General features: G+C 52.1%; 1 protein-coding gene and 1 long non-coding RNA gene across 2 annotated transcripts; one reads left to right on the top strand and one right to left on the bottom strand.

Moving 5' to 3' along the window:
• Positions 1-7660: 7660 nt before the first annotated feature.
• LOC136522554 (uncharacterized) lies at positions 7661-10541 on the top strand. Its single transcript, XR_010775924.1, has 3 exons — positions 7661-8103; positions 9393-9506; positions 9710-10541. It is a non-coding gene; the product is annotated as an uncharacterized lncRNA (long non-coding RNA).
• Positions 10542-17846: 7305 nt separating this feature from the next.
• LOC136523976 (uncharacterized) lies at positions 17847-18691 on the bottom strand. The gene is made up of 3 exons (XM_066517472.1): positions 18528-18691; positions 18222-18273; positions 17847-18167 (listed from the first exon to the last, which is right to left on the bottom strand). The coding sequence occupies exons 1-3, from the start codon at positions 18689-18691 to the stop codon at positions 17847-17849; spliced, it is 537 nt and encodes a 178-aa protein (XP_066373569.1).
• Between the last annotated feature and the right edge of the window lie 1220 nt (positions 18692-19911).

Raw genomic sequence — 19911 nt, forward strand, 5'->3', positions numbered from 1 at the left:
CAAACACCGGCTAGTAAATTTGTGATTATGCATGTTAGGCCCAGATGGTGCGCTAAAGGACACAAGGTTTATACTGGTTCGGGCTGAATGTCCCTACTTCCAGTCTGTTGCTGCTTGTATTATTAGCACCAAAAAAAGGTTCGTAGTAGGGGGTACAAACGACCGAGAGAGGGACTGGTCCCAAGTCTCTGATGGAATGATCGAAAATGTTGCCAAGAGCTTAGTCGCTGCTCAGCTGTGTATGAAGTGTCGTGTGTGTTCAACTTATCCATCAAGAGTCGGTCCCCTTTGTTGGAGGAAGCGCACCCCCTTTTATAGATGAAGGGGACGGCTTTACAAGTGAGAGGGGAAGGGCGCGTATGCTATCGAGCCTTGTTGTCCACATCTACCGAGCCTTGTTGCCAATACCGGCGGGTACCAGATAATGGTAGGCGCCTACAACACTATCGATGCCACTGTAGAATGTCAGGATGACTGTAGAGTACTGCTCCGCGTAGGGTATGGTCTCTGGTACAGTGGTTTTGACTTATGAGCCTTGCCCTGCCTTTCTCCGCATGCCTTCTAGTTTATATGAGCCCCGGTCGAAGGGACGCAGGGGTCGGAGTCAGAAGTAGCGCTTTGGGCAAGGCCTTCTAATCGGAGAGGGTGTTCGAAGGCCGAAGCGAGTGCTCCGATCTTGATGAGTATAGCCCGATCTTCCGAGAGGTAGCCGATAAGTTCGATTTTGTGGAGATCTCGATGTTGGCGATCTGGCTTCAAATCAGACATGATTCGAACCCTACAACCATTACACCACTGCTCTGTTGGTTATCAACCAAGCACAACTTGATTGACCTCGCCAAGAAGGCTTTTCCTGCAAGTGAATCGAAGAGCACAAGCAAGAAGGTAAAACACGCAATCTGAAATTGCAAATATGAATGACGCGAATATCAATAGAGGATTCAAGAACTCGGTTCCAAAGGACTAATCGACACAGTGGAGAAGATCAAGAACGGGGGCCCTGGATCACTGTAAAAGGATTTGTCACCACAGTTACAATGAATGATTCAGTTTCTCGATGGAAAACTAAACTCTAAACAAAAACCCAATTGTGTAGCAGCGGCGGCGGCTGTGTTTATAGTCTAAGACTCGACCTAGGGTTGGGGATGGCCAGGGGTTGGGCGCCCACAACTTGGGCTTAAGGCCCGACACGATACAAGGCCAAGTTGGCCCAAATAGGTGACGTAGCACCTTGCCGTGGTCACACAGAATGATCCACGGACCTTTTGGAGCTAGGACTAGATCCAAAATGACAGCGTCATCGTCCCCTTTCCAACGCATCCAAGAATGGCCTGTTTCGATGTCGTTATGACCGAAACAGTGACGACGTGTCTGCTGAATCCGAGGGCGACGTGGCAGCTAAGTTGGGAACGAATTGCAACTTGGGGAAGACCATGGCGTCGGTGTGTCCAGCGTGGCGATGTCCTCATCATCCTCCCCTTCTCGAATTGGAGTCGTCCTCGACTCCATCTTGGCGATGTCCTCATCATCGTCGTCCCCTTTCCAACGCATCCAAGAACGGCCCGTTTCGATGTCGTATGAGAAAGTTATGACCGAAACAGTGACGACGTGTCTGCTGAATCCGAGGGCGACGTGGCAGCTGAGTTGGAAACAAATTGCAACTTGGGGAAGACCATGCCGTCGGTGTGTCCAGCGTGGCGATGTCCTCATCATCCTCCCCTTCTCGAATTGGAGTCGTCCTCGACTCCATCTTGGCGATGTCCTCATCATCAGGCCCGATCTTCCGAGAGGTAGCCGATAAGTTCGATTTTGTGGAGATCTCGACGTTGGCGATCCGGCTTCAAATCAGACGCGATTCGAACCCTGCAACCGTTATACCACTGCTCCGTTGGTTATCAACCAAGCACAACTTGATTGACCTCGCCAAGAAGGCTTTTCCTGCAAGTGAATCGAAGAGCACAAGCAAGAAGGTAAAACACGCAATCTGAAATTGCAAATATGAATGACGTGAATATCAATAGAGGATTCAAGAACTTGGTTCCAAAGGACTAATCAACACAGTGGAGGAGATCAAGAACGGGGGCCCTAGATCACTGTAAAAGGATTTGTCACCACAGTTACAATGAACGATTTAGTTTCTCGATGGAAAACTAAACTCTAAACAAAAACCTAATTGTGTAGCAGTGATGGCGGCTATGTTTATAGTCTAAGACTCGACCTAGGATTGGGGACGGCCAGGGGTTGGGCGCCCACAACTTGGGCTTAAGGCCCGACACGATACATGGCCAAGTTGGCCCAAATAGGTGACGCAGCACCTTGCCGTGGTCACACAGAATGATCCACAGACCTTCTGGAGCTGGGACTAGATCCAAAACGACGGCGTCGTCGTCCCCTTTCCAACGCATCCAAGAACGGCCCGTTTCGATGTCGTATGAGAAAGTTATGACCGAAACAGTGACGACATGTCTGCTGAATCCAAGAGCGACGTGGCAGCTGAGTTGGGAACGAATTGCAACTTGGGGAAGACCATGGCGTCAGTGTGTCCAGCATGGCGATGTCCTCATCATCCTCCCCTTCTTGAATTGGAGTCGTCCTCGACTCCATCTTAGCGATGTCCTCATCATCCCCTCCTTCTAGAATTGGAGTCGTCCTCGACTCCATCCCATCATCAGCGAACTCCTGCAAAAGGTTAGTGACAGCAGGCAATGCACCAGACATAAAAGGTTGACAAAACATAGTATAACATGGTGCATCAGGATTATCACATAACTCAGCAGTAGCAGAAGTTGTAGCAAGAAAAGCACCTCCTTTTAACTTAATCCCATTATTTTTAGCAATGTCTGTTGGAGGTTTATTTTTTATCTCATTAGTATGTTTAATAATATCCGTAGGAGACAAAGGCAGCAATGTAATTTTCTTGTCCTTATGTATGATAGTGTATGTATTAGTTCTACCATGGTGTAAAGCATCATTATCAAATTCCCATGGGCGACCTAACAAAATGGAGCAAGCTTGCATAGGGACAACATCAAAATCAGCAGTATCATGATAAGAGCCTGTGAAAAAGCTAATGCGTGCTGATTTAGTTACCTTAGTCTTACCACTATTATTGAACCATTGAAGTTTATATGGATACGAATGTTGTCGTGTGGTCAAGCCAAGCTTGTCAACCAAATCTGAACTCACCAAGTTGTTGCAACTCCCGCTATCAATGATAGTGAGAACACAACAACCCTGCACAATGAGATACATATGGAACAAATTGTGGCATTGGATCTTCATCTCTTCTTCATGTCCCACATGTGTACTCAACACACGCTGCACAAGAAGGCTAGGGTAGTCCGCGGCAGCAGCCACGGAGTCAATGGTGATGGCCTCCTTGTCTTGATCGCCCTTGGTGGGATCTGCATCAATGTTAGCAGCAAGGGCTAAATCATCTTCAACATCACTAGCACTTACATATCCATCCTCGATAGCAATGAAAGCGCGACGACTGGGGCAATCCTTCATGACATGTCCCATGCCTTTGCATCGGTGGCAAATGATTTTAGAGTTGGACGAGGAGGAGCTAGTAGAAGCACCCGGAGTGCCACCTTTCTTCAGCTGTGGAAACTGCACATTAGACAATTTACTTACCCTGGAAGAAAATGGAGGTGTAGATGGCTGTGGTGCAACAGGAAGCTTGGGCGTCTCCGGCTCGGAACGCTGCTGAAAATTCCTCCCATTGTTAGATCTGAAAGGCTGGTGTTGTTTGCGTCCCTGTACTTCTCGTTCTGCCTTAATAGCAAGATGATACAATTGGGAAAAATTGCGCCATTCTTTGTAATCAAGTATGTTCTGTATATCATGGTTTAAACCACCAAAAAATCTAGCACTAGCATCATGATCATCTTCATTTATACCACAACGTGCTAAACCAATAAGCAATTCTTGATAGTATGCTTCTACTCCTTTATCACCTTGTTTTAAAGTTTGTAGTTTCAAACGTAAATCACGTTGGTAATAAGGAGGAACAAAATGAGATTTCATACGTTGCTTTAAAACATTCCAAGTTTGAGGCACAGCAGCAGCATTATTGGCATTGCAAAGATCACTCCACCAGAACAAAGCAAAATTAGTAAACTCACTAGTAGCAAGTTTAACTCTATGCTCAGCAGGAACATTATGAGAATCAAATTTTTGTTGAACAGCAAGCTCCCAATCTAAATATGCCTCTGGATCAACATTACCAGCAAAAGGAGGTAGACTAAATTTAATTTTAGCAAAAGGATCATTATTACCATGATTATTACCTTCCATACCGCGACGATTGAAGTTGAGGCGGCGACGGGCACCACCGTCAGCATACGCATCTTCATCACCAAAAGCATTCGTATCTTCATCATTAGCACGATAAGGTGGAGGGCATTGCTCAAGCTGTTCAATGCGGGTGACCAGATTGTTCACGTTGCGCGTCAGCTCGGTCATAAGATTGCGTTATTCAGTCATGAACGTTGTAAGCTCGCCCTTAGACACGCACTTATTGAAGTCCGTCGGAGTTCCTGCCATGGTTAGAAGATAGAAAAAGACAACACCAAAGTATTATCCCTATCAACTAAAAGGAAACAAGTGGTGGTGGTGGTGGTGAAAGTGGAATGCAAAATCACAAGCGGCTTACCACCGTCTTGCCTGTATTCTTACCAACGCCAAACAGGAGCAAAACCAAAGTGGCGAAGCAATCTGTTGTTGAGCGTGGGCAACAGTTGCAAGATGAACCTGTGTTGATAGAAGAATATGTGGAGCTATGGGTAGGCACACAATATGACAGCAAGGATTAGCAATTAACGAGTGCAGAGTAACGATTGTTTAATCCGGATCCAAAGTACAAATCACAGGTGCTGGCTAAGACGTGTCGAGACGTAGCGCAACAAGGTGAAAACAAAGGACGATCGAAAGAACTCACAGAACAAGTAAATAGCCCGGACTTTCCTTTTTTTCCTGAATTTTTTTCCTGGATTTTTCCAAAAGGCACTAGTAGGAAACAAACTTTTTTTATTTTTTTCACTATTTTTTTTATATACTTTTCTCTGAACAAGGATCACAAAAGATGCAACCACAAAAATTGGCACCTACAACTGAGGTGGGATGTGGTCTACAGAAATTCAACACGTTCTCTGAAAAGCGTGCAAAAACTTTGACAAATTTTTTTCTATATTTTCTGAATTTTTTTGGCAATTCTGATGAAACCAAATAGGGCGTAGCCGAGTTTGGGTCGGCTCCAAATGGTGTCAAGAAGCTGCTGTAAAAATTTCAGATTTTTCTGATAAATGAGCGAAAAGTTATGCCTGTTTTACCGAAGGTATCTCAAGGTATGTTTTCCGGAAGGCACAACACGGCGGCGGCAGTTAGGGCAAAGCGTCCCTAAACTCTAACACTGATCATAGGATCGTCACTGTGACTATCAGCAGTAGGTATTCGCCTGATGATGTAAGGAGGGCTGCAATGCAGGCAAAATAAGAGCGGCTAGCAACCTATCTAGGGTTTGCGCGGCGGCAAGAAGTTACACAAGGCGGCTAGCGGGGCAAGTCGAGTAATGTGGTGGCTTCGACTTGTTGTTTGGGAACGGTGGATGGGATAGCGGCGGAAAACAAAAATCACAGCAACGGGCGATTGAACTACGACCACGAACACAATCCTAAACCAGCAACAAGACTCGACCACGGACACAAACTCAACAACACGAATCTGAAGCGAAATTGCAAAGGCACAAAGGGCGATAGGACAGCAGAAATTGAAATATTTTTGGGCTTTTTGTGGACTCTAGGTAATGAACAAATATGAATCTAAGGCAAACGAGATTATACCTCGCGGTAAACCTGAAATATCTGATACCAATTGATGAGTACAGGCCCGATCTTCCGAGAGGTAGCCGATAAGTTCGATTTTGTGGAGATCTCGACGTTGGCGATCCGGCTTCAAATCAGACGCGATTCGAATCCTGCAACTGTTACACCACTGCTCCGTTGGTTATCAACCAAGCACAACTTGATTGACCTCGCCAAGAAGGCTTTTCCTGCAAGTGAATCGAAGAGCACAAGCAAGAAGGTAAAACACGCAATCTGAAATTGCAAATATGAATGTCGCGAATATCAATAGAGGATTCAAGAACTCGGTTCCAAAGGACTAATCGACACAGTGGAGGAGATCAAGAACGGGGGCCCTGGATCACTGTAAAAGGATTTGTCACCACAGTTACAATGAACGATTCAGTTTCTCGATGGAAAACTAAACTCTAAACAAATGCCCAATTGTGTAGCAGCGGCGGCGGCTATGTTTATAGTCTAAGACTCGACCTAGGGTTGGGGACGGCCAGGGGTTGGGCGCCCACAACTTGGGCTTAAGGCCCGACACGATACATGGCCAAGTTGGCCCAAATAGGTGATGCAGCACCTTGCCGTGGTCACACAAAATGATCCACGGACCTTCTGGAGCTGGACCAGATCCAAAACGACGGCGTCGTCGTCCCCTTTCCAACGCATCCAAGAACGGCCCGTTTCGATGTCGTATGAGAAAGTTATGACCAAAATAGTGACGACGTGTCTGCTGAATCCGAGGGCGACGTGGCAGCTGAGTTGGGAACGAATTGCAACTTGGGGAAGACCATGGCGTCAGTGTGTCCAGCGTGGCGATGTCCTCATCAGATCTGGTGGGCCCAAGGGGTCATGGAGCGGGCGCCGCTCCTTTGGGACCACGGCGTGGTGACAGTACATCTGTCATTGTAGATGGCATGAGTCTCTTCCTAGACCGTAGTGGTTGTCGTATGTCTATGTCGGGTTTCGTGTCTGAGGGCTGAGGCGGTGCCTACAATACTGTTCGGACTCTGCAATGCTGGAATGGTCTAAAGCGTCCATCCCGTCGTACCCTGGCGGTACTTTTCCTGCCGTGGTGCAGGGCATGGTCCTCGGTATGGCGGTTGACTCGAATGTCATGTCGTACCCTGTGCTCATCCTCATGAAGGCACAGGGCGTATTGTTGGGTGAGGCGGAGTCTGCCCTCGGCCGTCAGGCGAGGCGGAGCCCATCCTCGGACGTCGGGCAAGGCGGAGCCCGCCCCCAGATGCCGGGTGAGGCGGAGCCAGCCCTCGGGGGTCGGGCGAGGCGGAGCCAGCCCTCGGGGGCTGGGCTAGGCGAAGCCAGCCCTCGAGGGTCGGGCGAGGCGAAGCCAATCTTCCGTCGTTCGGGCAAGAAGTGTAGTAGCGCTCTTGTCTGACCGGAAGCACCAACGTTCGATGTTTATTAGTTCCATCTCATTGGGTACCCCGGTATTAGGCCCCCGACAGCGCCTGTGCGCGAACCTCCGCGGGGCCACGCTACTCAAGCCACTGCGCGCCCACAAGCGAGACGCCGTCGGCCAGTCACGCGCATGAAGCGCCGCCACAATGCACGGCTCGAGCTACCGAGATGCCCTCCTCGATCCCTGCATCTTCCATGCCCGACTCAAGTAGCTGGAAGTTGGATTTTTTTTTTTTTTTTTGCCTTTATTAGATGGACGGGAATCGACGGTGTTGACGCTGTTACAAAGAGGACGGAATGCTACTTTCGTATAACTATTATATGTTTCAGTGTTATTTTAGGTAACGAAGTTCTTTTAGTGCTATTTTCGGAGCTCAGTGATTTTTCAATTTAAAAAAAAGGTCCTGTCCTCTCTTCCCGGGCGCCGTTCTCCTCCTGCACTCCCGCCGCTCCCCACACCCTGTTGAGCGCCGCCCCTGCCTCCGGCGCCGTCCCAGCCGCCGCCTCCCCCCCGCCGGAGGTTGCGACGCCGCCGACCCCGTGCGGCCAAACCCTAGCGGCGCAGGGCCCCACCGCGGCAAGCCCTACCAGCGCAACCTGTGCGCCGGCGGCCTCCCCAGCGGCGATGCACGAGTGTCGACCGGCGGCGCTACCCTCGGTGGTCTCGAACTCGCCGCCCGCTGACATCTCGGTGTCCTCTTCCGCGCCGTAGTCCTGCTCACGCCTCTTCTCCTCAGTGTGGCGTAATACTACTGCAGGTTTTCCTCTTGCAGGGACATCATAGAGAACGGAGCATCTGCTGATGATTTAGGCCATTGAGTTGTAGTTCCAGGTATTTTCCCCTGAACATTTTTTTCCTCAAACAAATGATAGATATTTGTATAAGAGGATACGGAAAAGAAAGAAATAATGTGTTAGTGTTACTTGCTGTGTTCTCTTCTTTTTTGTTTTTTTTTTTTACTTCCTATGCCTGTGCCTGAAACTTTACATTAGCATAGTGCCGTTGCTGGGTGCCAAGTTAGTTTTCGATCCGATGCTTTACTGAATCATTGGTTGTTGTTGCAATTTTAGTTGACGCCACATTTTTTGATTCCTTGGTCTGCACGTGCTCAATTTTAGTTGACTTATGAAATTGTCACACAACTAAATTGCTTCCAAGATCAGTCCTATATACTACTAATAAAGTTTTTTTGTTTGGGCAATATGAACTCCAATTAGAAATATACACAATAAGCAGAGAGTTCACCTCCTCCATTAGCTGATAAAATTGATCTATTCTTCTTTCTTCAAAGTTTCGTGTAACATTCGATCAATTCTACTCATGTTGAGATTATCTCTACTGTCAGTGTCAGCCCCACTAATGTTGAAATTATTTCTAATGAGCGGAGCTGGTCATCCAAACTTTGATTGACCAAGAATGCTTAATTGTTTTAAAAGCCTATTCTCAAGTGTATCTAAGTACACAGCTGGACAGAAATTGCAGAGAGAACATTCTGAGAGCACAAAAGTGATGCAGTAGCAGTGGTTTTATTTTTGCTGCACTAATTTCACCGAGGGTTCAGCTGCTATTGTTTTCCTAAAGTCTAGGAGTTCATAACATGTCAGGCATTTGTACTTTCCTGTACCTATTTGGAAATTTCTCTCTGTGACAATGAAAAGATCATGCTTGCCATTGACATATAACCTCTCAAGCCATAATATTTGTGAAATGTTTTCTCCCCTCCTAAAGGCATGCAATTTGTGTAACGATACTGCTAGACGTGTAACTAATGTACATTTGAGTTGCCATAATGCGGTGCTTCACTATGTCCTGTCATTGTGTGCTTTGCCGTAGAGACTTATAGTAGCACCTCAAAAGCAGAAACAGATATAGAAGCATGCAGCCACTGCGGGTGCGGCGAAGCGCGCCTCCCTGTTTGTGTACTCATAGAGGACAACTATCTTCATTAGATGTTGCTAGCATTTTTTCTTGATTTTCAGTATAGCAACAGTGATCAAGACTATGGTACATACTCAATGAAGTTTATTATATAAGTACATATTCATCAAACAGTTTCTCGACAATAAGAACTGTGAACACTCTGGCAAAATGTTGTCCTCACAGCTGTTTTGTATGTGCAGGTGTAGGTACAATTTTCTAAAAGCACCGTCAAGGGCTTCAAAAGTTCAAATTAGTTTCCTGATGTGCCTATGCTGTTGTCACTATCCTGAGATACAAGAGCGGAGGCTAATGAGGTTTGCTAATTTCAGTGTCCTTCTGAGATCTTAGCTGCAAGATCTATTGCCTTCCAACATGCATTGCTTCTTTTCTTACATGCTCCGAAAAAAGTTTGTTACTCCAGGATGACCTTCACAAAAATTGGCATACTTCAGATGCTTTGACTGTATTTGCATTTTTGCTTATTGCTCTAAATGTTTTTTAACAAAATTGTTTACAGCTCTCTGCTACGTGCTACCTCAACCGGCCCTGTCCTCTTCGCCCGAACCCACTCCCTCATCATTTTCTCGATGCCTCAATAGTGAGATGCACGTTGCATAGTTTTGTCACCCTTATTGCCTTTTCATTTTTATGTGCTTATTGTTTGCTAATTGAACGGACCGAGTTAGGAACGATGATATACGTGACCGTCTAGAGGTAGTACCAATTGAAGAAAAGCTTGTCCAACATTGGTTGAAGTGGTTTAGCCATGTCCAAAGGAGACCTTTAGAGGCACCAGTGCATTGTGGAGTCCTAAGCCAAGTTAATAATGTGAGGAGAGGTAGAGGTAGACTGAAATTGACATAGGGGAGGCAATAAAAAGAGATTTGAAAGCTTGGGATATACCTAGAGATCTATGTTTGAATAGGAGTGCTTGGAAAGCAGCTATTGATGTGTCTGAACCATGACTTGGGGCTCTTGGTGGGTTTCAACTCTAGCCTACCCCAACTTGCTTGGGACTGACATGCTTTGTTGTTGTTGTTGTTGTTTGCTAATTGGCATTTATCTTACGCCTTAACCATTTCTACTACAGTGCCTTCAGCTTCTCAGATGTTTTACTTGCAACATACTCCAGATTGGCTACATGAGCAAGAAGTAAAGAAGTGCTTTTAGTTTGGATCAACCGCATTGTATTTTATTATGACAAGATTGTGCAATGTGATTAAATCTCAGAGGTGTCAATATTCAAGAACACTGTCATCTAATGGATTCTACTGTTTCTTATGACAAAACTTATGTGCTAGAGCTTACTGGCCCGCACAATAGTGCGGGGTTCCTGCTAGCTGTTCCTATTTTTATGGATCCATTGTCTCATTCCTTTCTTGTCTTCTTCTAACCATTGTACAGTGTGATCGGGGCGATTCCAAGGTCACAATCTCATACATGTGTTGGCATCATGGCTATGGCCATGTTCGTTAGTCTTATAATCCGTATTTTTCAGTTTGTTTTTTCAGCCGGAACAATATTTTTTCTCTCACAACAAATCCGTCGGAACAGTGATTTGGTTTTTTTTTTTAGCCAAGCGAACGGGGCATATATAAGGGGCATGCTTCCCTAACCTGCCCCTATATGCTGTATCCCCTAGCCTTGTTATACAACTAACTTGGTATGCCTTGGCCCTTTGAGCGGCTTGGATTGCCCTTGGTTATGTAAGTCTATGCCACATAACACCGCCCCTTAGCTCCATATGGAATCGTACTTTAGCCTTCATGCGATGAGGCCTTGGCTATGGCCGTGGCCCTTTGGAACCTCTATCCGGGACCTCAACTTGCCTACTGTCATGAGGTTATGGCCAGCACATGCTTTGTGTTGGCCCTGTACACCCCCCCCCCCCCCCCCCCCCCCCCCCCCCCCCCAGCCCACCCCACCCCATGATCATTGGGCCTGCACAACCCTATACATTTCCTTTGCAGGTCTGGTGTTCCAGGCAGTTGCTCTGGTCGTGTGGGTAGAGCACGTGTGGGAATGTATACTAGCTGGAACAACCTTAGCTCTGACCTCATCCCTTCATGTGTTGAGGACCTCCCGGCCCGCAACGCGTGGGTGCTTCAAGTGATTTCCACACAGAGTCCATGGTGGTGTATATGCTAGGGAATCTTAACTTTGGCTTTAGCTCATCGTGTGGCACAAACCAATTATGATTTTTCATGTCATGCGTAGCTCCAAAGTTTTAGGTATACCTCATATGTGAACGTCCCAATTTTCCACAAGGCCTCAGTTTGTCCTCATCAAATGTCATCAGCATCGGCCATGTTCATCGGGTACACCTGCGCCGCATTCGGCGCCGTGCAAGACGATCTCGGTGTTGATGACAGGCTCATCAGCGCAGGGCATCTCGTCCCAGCCCACACAGTAGGTGCTGAGGTCAGGAGCAGTCAACATGGCTTCACGGAGCCAATGGCCGTGGGTGGCTACCGCATCCCTGAGCCTCATCGCGAGATCAGTCTGGATGCAGCGGGGAAGAGGTGCTGGATCCATGTGGTCAGCCAGAGCCAGTTTCCCAGCCTCCATGGTGTTCTGGACTTGGTTGTTGCCGGAGTAGCTGGCGGCGAGTTGTGGCTCGAGATGGCTGGCGGCAACCTTACCCATCGGAGCTTGTAAACTCCAAGTTACCCAGTTACAAGAAAGCGCAGTACACATGCCTTGCCGTGCCTGGTCATTCAGTTTGCGTAGCCATGCAGCTGCTCCGTGATTTCCGGATCGTAACGAAGGCGATCGTACTCCCGACCTCGATCTAGGCGCCGTCGGCGGCGACCTCGATCTGCTCCGCCGGTGACCACTCCGGTCACGCCGTCCAAGCCCCGTTGCCGACTTGCTGTCGGTGCCGGACTCTGAAAATCGCCGGTTAGCCGTTCCCGGCGCCATCGACCAAAGACTTCCCCTAGGGTTTGCCGCTTAGGAATCCTAGGTCGGGATACGTGTTTGTGGCTGCTTTAATCTACGCACAGGTCACCGGGTTTTGCCCTCCGATCCGTTCGCATGGCAGCAGCGAGAGTTGGCAGTTCGGGGGGTGATGGCGATGGCCAAAACCCTAACGTGACAGACCTGCTGCGGAGACTCAATCTCACTGAGGAAGAGGAGGTCGTGGTGGAGTTTAGCGATGCTGAGGAAGAGGATGAGCCAGCACCGGTGGAGTGGGTGCTAGTAGGGAAGGTGCTCTCGCCGGCACCGGTACATGTCAATACTGTGCGTTCGGCGATGAAGCCTGCCTGGGAAACCTGACGAGGACATGACCTCTATACATATGATCATGCTTGGAGAACCATATGGAGACCAAGGAGATCAGCGAGGGTGTCCTAAGCAAGAAGGAGGTCCGAGGCTAATTTGGTTCGAGTCCCCGAGGTGGAGACCCAAAGCAACTCAAGTTCGAGTCTGTCTCGGGTTTCAGGACCAGTCTGCTTTAAACTGGTCACCCAGGACGCATCCGGACTCCGTTTTCGATTATCCACGTATGGATGGAAAGCTAATTGGATAAGGAAGCCAACCCAATTGGTTTCACATCAAAAGACCTTCGGAATCAACGGGAATCATCGAAACAAGTCAGCGTCCAGAATCTGTCAGGGTGCTGCGACACCGTCTTTTGGTCCATTGGACCGTGTATCGTGTTTGGGCCCGTTAGGGGGCACGTCCAGGGGTGTCGGGTACCATAAAAAGGGGTCCCCTAAGCAAGAACCAAAAAAATCGCTTAGACCCTGTAAAAATCGAAGCCAAAGGACAACTACTGGCTAACCCCCACCTTGTCCGAGGCTCGGCTGGACCGCTCGGCCCACCTCGAACCGATTCTCCGCCTCGCTTGAGACCCCACACGTAAGGCCTCGGACGGGGTACCGATTCTCCATCTCACTTGAGGCCCCGCTCGTAAGGCCTCGGACGGGGTACCGATTCTCCATCTCGCTCGAGGCCCCGCTCGTAAGGCCTCGGACGGGGTACCGATTCTCCGTCTCGCTCGAGGCCGGCTCGTAAGGCCTCGGACAGGGTACCGATTCTCCGCCTCACTCGAGGCCGGCTCGGCGACAACCCCGTCACCTCCGCCTCGACCGATTTCCCTGACAGAATGTCACGTACAACTAACGCGACCAACCACTCCCGCGACGTCAGCCGAACGACGGCTCGACACAGCGGAGTGACCGACGAGATGGGAGTTGCATCAACGACATGCCGTCCGGGACAGGACGGGGCAGGGGTTACCGGCCGCTATGCTCGGCACTGTGCCAACGACTGACACCCGTACTGTACTGTGCTACCTAACCCCCGCTCCGAGGACAGCGCGGCGTGGGGAGTCAAGTCCGGGTACCTGTAGCCTCGGAATCAGTGTACAGGACCAACTGCTCCCTCCGAGCCTCGACCATCCGCTTTGGGATCTCAGCAGCCTCGGGATTCGCGCCCGCCGAGCCCCCCACAATGGTTCAGCCTCTGCACCGACCAGGCCTCGGCCCTCTACGCTGTCGACATACAGCGACCGGCACGTCGACCATAGCATGTGCCATGCCCTGCGTCAAGCTATCACTGGAGCTCCCACGTCGCATAGGATCGGGCGTGACCGGTGCGTCGCTCCAGTGCATCAAGGACAAGACCGCTCCACCAACCATGCTGCCACAGTGACAAGCTACAGGGCTCGGCATACCGCCTCCGCCCATGAACCGCCATGTAGCAAATGCATGTAACCCCCCTGTGCCTCCGTTCGATTATAAAAGGGAGTGACCAGGGCCACTTCTAGACACAGGCTCACGAACTTAGGCACAGACACGAACACGCAGACGAACACACACACGCTTAGACGCATGCATAGACATAGACGTCGCTCAGACACACACACGCGCAAGCAACGCTCAACACTCTGTAATACGCACACTCCTCCGCACTGCTTGAGATCAGCATCTCAAGCAACCCACGCCGTTCCACGCAGAGACCTAGGCCTAGCTCCCTCTCTCGCCCTACTTGTAAACCCCTACTACAAGCACCTCGGTGCAAGGAATACAAGATCGATCTCTCAGACTAGACGTGGGGCACCTATTGCCTGAACCAGTATAAACCTTGTGTCTCTTTGCATCACCATCCGAGATTAGGGGCACACAGTACATTTTCACTAGTTGGTTGAGGGCCCGCCGGTCCAAAACACCGACAGTTGGTGCGCCAGGCAGGGGCATTACTGCGTGTCAGCTTAGTCATCCCAACAAATTCCGGATGGCAGACCCCGTGCGACCACTTCGTCTCGGCACGGTGATCTGGTTTGGGAGCCTAGAGTTCATGTCTCTAGGATCTGAGTACGATATGGTGCTCCTCACACCCAGAGCCCCACCGACCGACGACGACACCACGCACTGGCAGCCCAGGCGTAGGCGGCGCCCGGGCCGCCGCTCTCGTCACGCTCGCCAGGCACGACGCGGGCGGGACCACCCCGACACTACGCAAGCTCAGGGCGACGCACTGCGCTCCACCGGCACCCCACGCCCGGCTGTTGGTACAGAGTCCCTGGTTGGGGACCTATCCAGCCTAAGCTTGGGCAAGGGAAAGACGTCGATGGCACACGGCGACGCCCCATCATCATGCTCTACCCATCCAACGACCTGTTTACTTCATCAGCGAAGTGCTCTCCGAGACCAAGACACGCTACCCCCACATCCAGAAGCTGATCTACGCCATAATCTTGACTCGGTGCAAGCTGTGTCACTACTTCGAGTCCCACCCGGTGACCGTGGTGTCATCTTTCCCTCTGGGAGAGATAATCCAGAACCGGGAGGCCTCGGGTAGAATAGCCAAGTGGGCCGTCGAACTCATGGGGGAAGCCCTGTCTTTTGCGCCTCGGAAAGCAATTAAATCTCAGGTCTTGGCCGATTTCATGGCTGAGTGGACCGACACCCAACTGTGTTCAGATCCAGGCGGAATGCTAGACCATGTACTTCGATGGGTCCCTGATGAAGACCGGGGCAGGCGCGGATCTGCTCTTCGTTTCACCCCTTGGAGTGCACATGCGCTACATGATTCGGCTCCACTTCTCCACCTCCAACAATGCAGCCGAGTATGAGGCCCTCGTCAACGGCTTGCAGATCGCCATCGAACTTGGAGTGCGGCGTCTCGACATACGGGGCGATTCGTAGCTCGTTGTCGATCAAGTGATGAAGGAGTCGAACTACCATGACCCCAAAATGGAGGCGTACTACAAGTTGGTACGTTGCCTAGAAGACAAGTTCGACGGTCTCGAACTCAACCACATTGCGCGGAAATTTAATGAGGTCGTGGACGAACTGGCAAAGATGGCATTGGCACGGGCCCCGGTCCCCCCGAACATCTTCGCCAGAGACCTCCACAAGCCTTCCATCGACTATGCCTCGGCGGCGGAAGAGGGCCCACCGGTTGAGCCCACCGTAGGGCCCAAGGCCCCCTCTGTCACCGAGACCCCTTCGGCCGAGTCCGAGGTCATGGAAGTCAACGCGGAGCCTCCCGAGGCCAACCAGGGCATGGACTGGCGAGTCCCATTCCTTGATTGCTTCATTTGAGGAGAGCTTCCTACAAACAGGACCGAAGCACGATGGCTTGCTCGATGAGCCAAAACTTACGTCCTCAGCAACGGCGAGTTGTACAGGCGAAGCCCATCTGGCGTCCTCCAACGATGCATCACCACCGAGGCAGGCCAAGCCCTACTTTGGGACTTGCACACGGGAGCCTACGGGCACCATGCAGCACCTCGGACGCTCGTGGGAAACGCCTTCCGCCAAGGGTTCTACTGGCCAACGACGGTTGCTGACGCCACCAAGTTAGTACGCTCCTGCGAGGGATGCCAGTACTATACGCGGCAGACGCACCTCCCGGCCCAAGCCCTCCAAACCATCCCCATTATATGGCCATTCGCCATGTGGGGGCTAGACATGGTTGGACCTCTGCAGAAGGCCCCCGGGGGCTACACCCATCTGCTGGTAGCGATCGATAAGTTCTCCAAGTGGATCGAGGCTCGTTCGATCATTCGAATCAAATCCGAGCAGACGGTGCTGTTCTTCACTGATATCATCCATAGGTTCGGGGTTCCTAACACCATCATCACCGACAATGGGACACAATTCACCGGCCACAAGTTCCTGACGTTCTACGATGACCACCACATCCATGTGGCTTGGTCGGCCGTAGGACACCCTAGGACAAATGGCCAAGTAGAACGTGCCAACGGCATGATCCTACAAGGCCTCAAGCCAAGAATATACAACTGGTTGAAGAAATTTGGCAAGAAATGGCTTGCTGAACTCCCGTCGGTCATCTGGAGCCTGAGGAACACTCCGAGCTGAGCCACGGGGTTCACACCGTTCTTCCTGGTGTATGGGGCTGAGGCCATCCTCCCCACTGACTTGGAGTACGGTTCCCCGAGGCTACAGGCCTACAACGAGCAAAGCAACCGCACTGCCCACGAAGACGCCCTCAACCAACTGGAGGAAGCCCGAGATTTTGCGCTGCTATATTCGGCCAAGTACCATCAAGCCCTACGACACTATCAAGCCCGGTGCATTCGAAGCCGAGACCTGAAGGTGGGTGACCTGGTGCTGAGACTGAGGCAGAGCAACAAGGGCCGCCATAAGCTGACCCCGCCATGGGAAGGGCCGTACATCGTCGCCCAAGTGCTAAAGCCCGGGACCTATAAGCTAGCCAACGAGAAGGGCAAAATCCTCACCAATGCTTGGAACATAGAACAGCCACGTCGCTTCTACCCTTAAATTTCCAAGCATTGTATACATGGTTTCTCGAAATACAATAAAGAAGCGTTCTTTAGTTATTCTAATTTTTCGAGAAACCCCCCCGAACCTATCGATGGGGGATCGGTGTTATGATAACGCTACAAGGGAGACTCGGCCCTGCCTCTGCAGAGGTGCCCACCGCGGGGCTCGAACAAGACTCAGCTCTACCTCTGTAGAACCGAGCCTCCCTCGGGGGCTAGAAGAGGGGACGCCCCCTAAGTCCCAGGCACAATTTTTTAATCGTTTTTCAAAAAAAAATTCTACGCCAAACTCTCTAGCGTGCCATGACAAATCGATTGTAAAAAACCTAAGGACCGAAAGTCTGTCTCAGGGCCAAAAGGCCGGCAGAGCCGTGAGACGGCCTACGCCTCTGGGCTACGGCACTCCCTCACCACCTTTTGCCCAAGGGGCAGCTTAGGCTCCGAGGAAGTTTTTTGCAAGCGATATGTTCAAAGACGAGACAGAGGGCAGAGGCTCAGAAATACAATAAAAACGATTAAAAAGCATAGACACATAAGTACTTTAAAGGCCTCGATGGCCACAAGCATCATGATACAATAATAATCCTAATCCGTTTACATGACCCCTTTGGCCCAGGTCAGAACTCAGGGTCACCAGACACTAGACATGCGGGTGATCCCACCCACGGGGCTCGGGTTGTACCCGGATGAGGGTCGAGCTTCCCTCGCTAGAGGTCGAAGCTGGCTGCTCCACGGTGCTGGCCGCCTCGGCATCCGCCACCCCCTTCCCCAGGGAAGTATCGTCGGAGGAGATCGAACGGACCTCCACTTCCCAGGCGCTCTACTGCGACGGCAGCAGACCTTGGACCGAGGGCGGTACTGAAGCCCGCCCCACCTCCGTCTCCATCTCCGCTTCCTAGGCCGCCGGCTCCGCCGCGCCCACGCCGGCCTCCGCCACCTCGGCCTTGGTGGTACCGGGGGCTCCGGCCTCCGCCACCTCGGCCTCGGTGGTCCTGGATGCCCCGGCCTCCGTCGCCTCAGCCTCGGAGGTCCTAGGGGCCTTGGCCTCGCCCTCGGCAGCCCCAGCGGCTGAGGGCGCCTCGTCCTCATCTGACTCGCGGGCCTCGGCCTCAAGGGACGTAGGCGCATCCTCCCCCGATCGCTTCGTGGCTGCCTCGGCAACCTCTCCTTGGGCGACCGGCTCCTTTGGACCAGCCCTCGCCGACGCCGCGCCACGCTATATGGCGGCTTGCGCCTCCATCACCCATTGGGCAGTGGAGCTGGTGCTCACCTTGAGCGCCTTACGTGGCACCAAGGCGGGCGCCTCCGCATGATGCTTCTGGCTAAAGACGAGATACTTACGTGGTCAGCATACGACCAAAGAACGAATGAAAGATGCCACAAACTCCACTAACAAAACACTTACCTCGAGCGGGAACACAACACCTTCTACACCGCACCCCTCGTCCTCTGCAACGGCGGTGGCGGCGGCGGTGGCACGGCCCCCGTGTCCGTCGGTGCCAGTCGGCCCTCACCGGACCCCAGCACCGCCTTGACCCTCTGCGGAGGCTGTTGGGTCGCCTCCTCTGTCGCCTACACCACCTCCGCCGTCGAGCCCATCGGGCTGACGGCGCGCTTCCCTAACGTCCGTGCCTCGGGCGTGTCGGCCTCGGCCCTGGGGCGGGCGATCGCCGGCCCCGAGGCATCCTCTCCTCCTCCTCCTGGAAATGCTGGGCTGCTCACCAATGCCCTAGGCGCCATCCCCCTGACGTTAGGGAGATGGTCCAGGGTACCCCGCCCCGCCTCGCTCTCGTCGTCATCGCTCGAGGAATCCGACAACGACGGTGATGGGGACGGCTCCACCGGGAGACCATCATGCCTCTACTGCCGACGACGTTTCTCTAGCTCTTCGCGCTCAAGGTTCTTCCTCTTGCGCCTTGCCTCCTCGACGTCCTTCTACTTCTTCTGCGCCTCGGCATGCGCCCTGTTCACCACCCGCCGCTTTGCGTCCTCGGGAACAGGCGGCGGGGAGGCTCGCACATCCCTCATCCCCTGCAGGAACGATGAACACAAATAAGGGAACAGGAAACGGTGAGGAACGAGGAGGCCTCGGGGGCCACAGCAGCGCGTGACTTACCAGAGAGAGGTACCCCCGCGATGGGCGCATCGTGAACGAGGTCAGACCACCGCTCCTCAGCCACCCCTCCATCGTTTCTCTCACCCGACGTAGAATCTCCTCGTCGGAGAGGGCGATGGCGGACATCTAGACGCCCTCGATCGGCTCATCCGGTGTCATGTCGAACAGACGTCATCGCCAAGCCATCAGCGGTAGCACCCTCCGGCGGTGGAAGGCCTCCACGACCATAGCCGCCCTAAGGCCGCGGCTACGCAGCCTCTCTAGCCCCTCCAGGAGTAGCTGCAGCTTGGGCTGATCGACCACCGGGACGCCATACCGCCACTTCTCTGGCTAGCTCTCCACGACCCGCCCGGTATAGGGGGGAAGCCCGCCGTCATCGTTGTGGAGGTAGAACCAGCTGTTGTACCAGCGACGGTTGGACGACGCGAGCTGGGCCAGGATGTAGAGGAGCTGCCGGTCTTGGCGCACTTAGAGAGTGTAGCCGCCGGCCCTCATCGTCTTCCGCGTGCCCGCCATGCCCATCGGCTTGGTGGTGAGCCCCGCCTGAAAGAGGTGGGGCCACAGCTCCTAGTGGGGAGCAATGCCCAGGTACCCCTCGTAGACGGCGACAAAGATGGCCGCCTGCGTGATGGAGTTGGGGTTGAAGTTGTGGAGCTCCACGCCATAGTAGTGCAGGAGCGCCCGCATGAACCGGTCCGTCGGCAGGCCGAGACCACGCTCGTGAAAGGACACGAAGCTCACGATGTAGCCATCGTGTGGCCTCGGCTCTGGCTCGCCCCCCGGAGCAATCCACTCTGGTCTGTTGGGGTCGGTAACCGGGCGGAGGAGGCCGTCATCGACGAGC

The sequence above is a fragment of the Miscanthus floridulus genome, chromosome 18, assembly GCF_019320115.1.
Source record: "Miscanthus floridulus cultivar M001 chromosome 18, ASM1932011v1, whole genome shotgun sequence".
Lineage (NCBI taxonomy): Eukaryota > Viridiplantae > Streptophyta > Magnoliopsida > Poales > Poaceae > Miscanthus > Miscanthus floridulus.

Bases quoted from the DNA above. Each gene is read 5' to 3' on its own strand.
- LOC136523976 (XM_066517472.1), bottom strand. From the start codon at position 18,691: ATGGCGCCTAGGGCATTGGTGAGCAGCCCAGCATTTCCAGGAGGAGGA. The intron at 18,274-18,527 runs GTAGGCGACAGA...TCTCGTCTTTAG, and splicing joins GGCTCGACGGCGGAGGTGGT to CCAGAAGCATCATGCGGAGG. The intron at 18,168-18,221 runs GTGAGCACCAGC...GCCGCCATATAG, and splicing joins TGCCACGTAAGGCGCTCAAG to CGTGGCGCGGCGTCGGCGAG.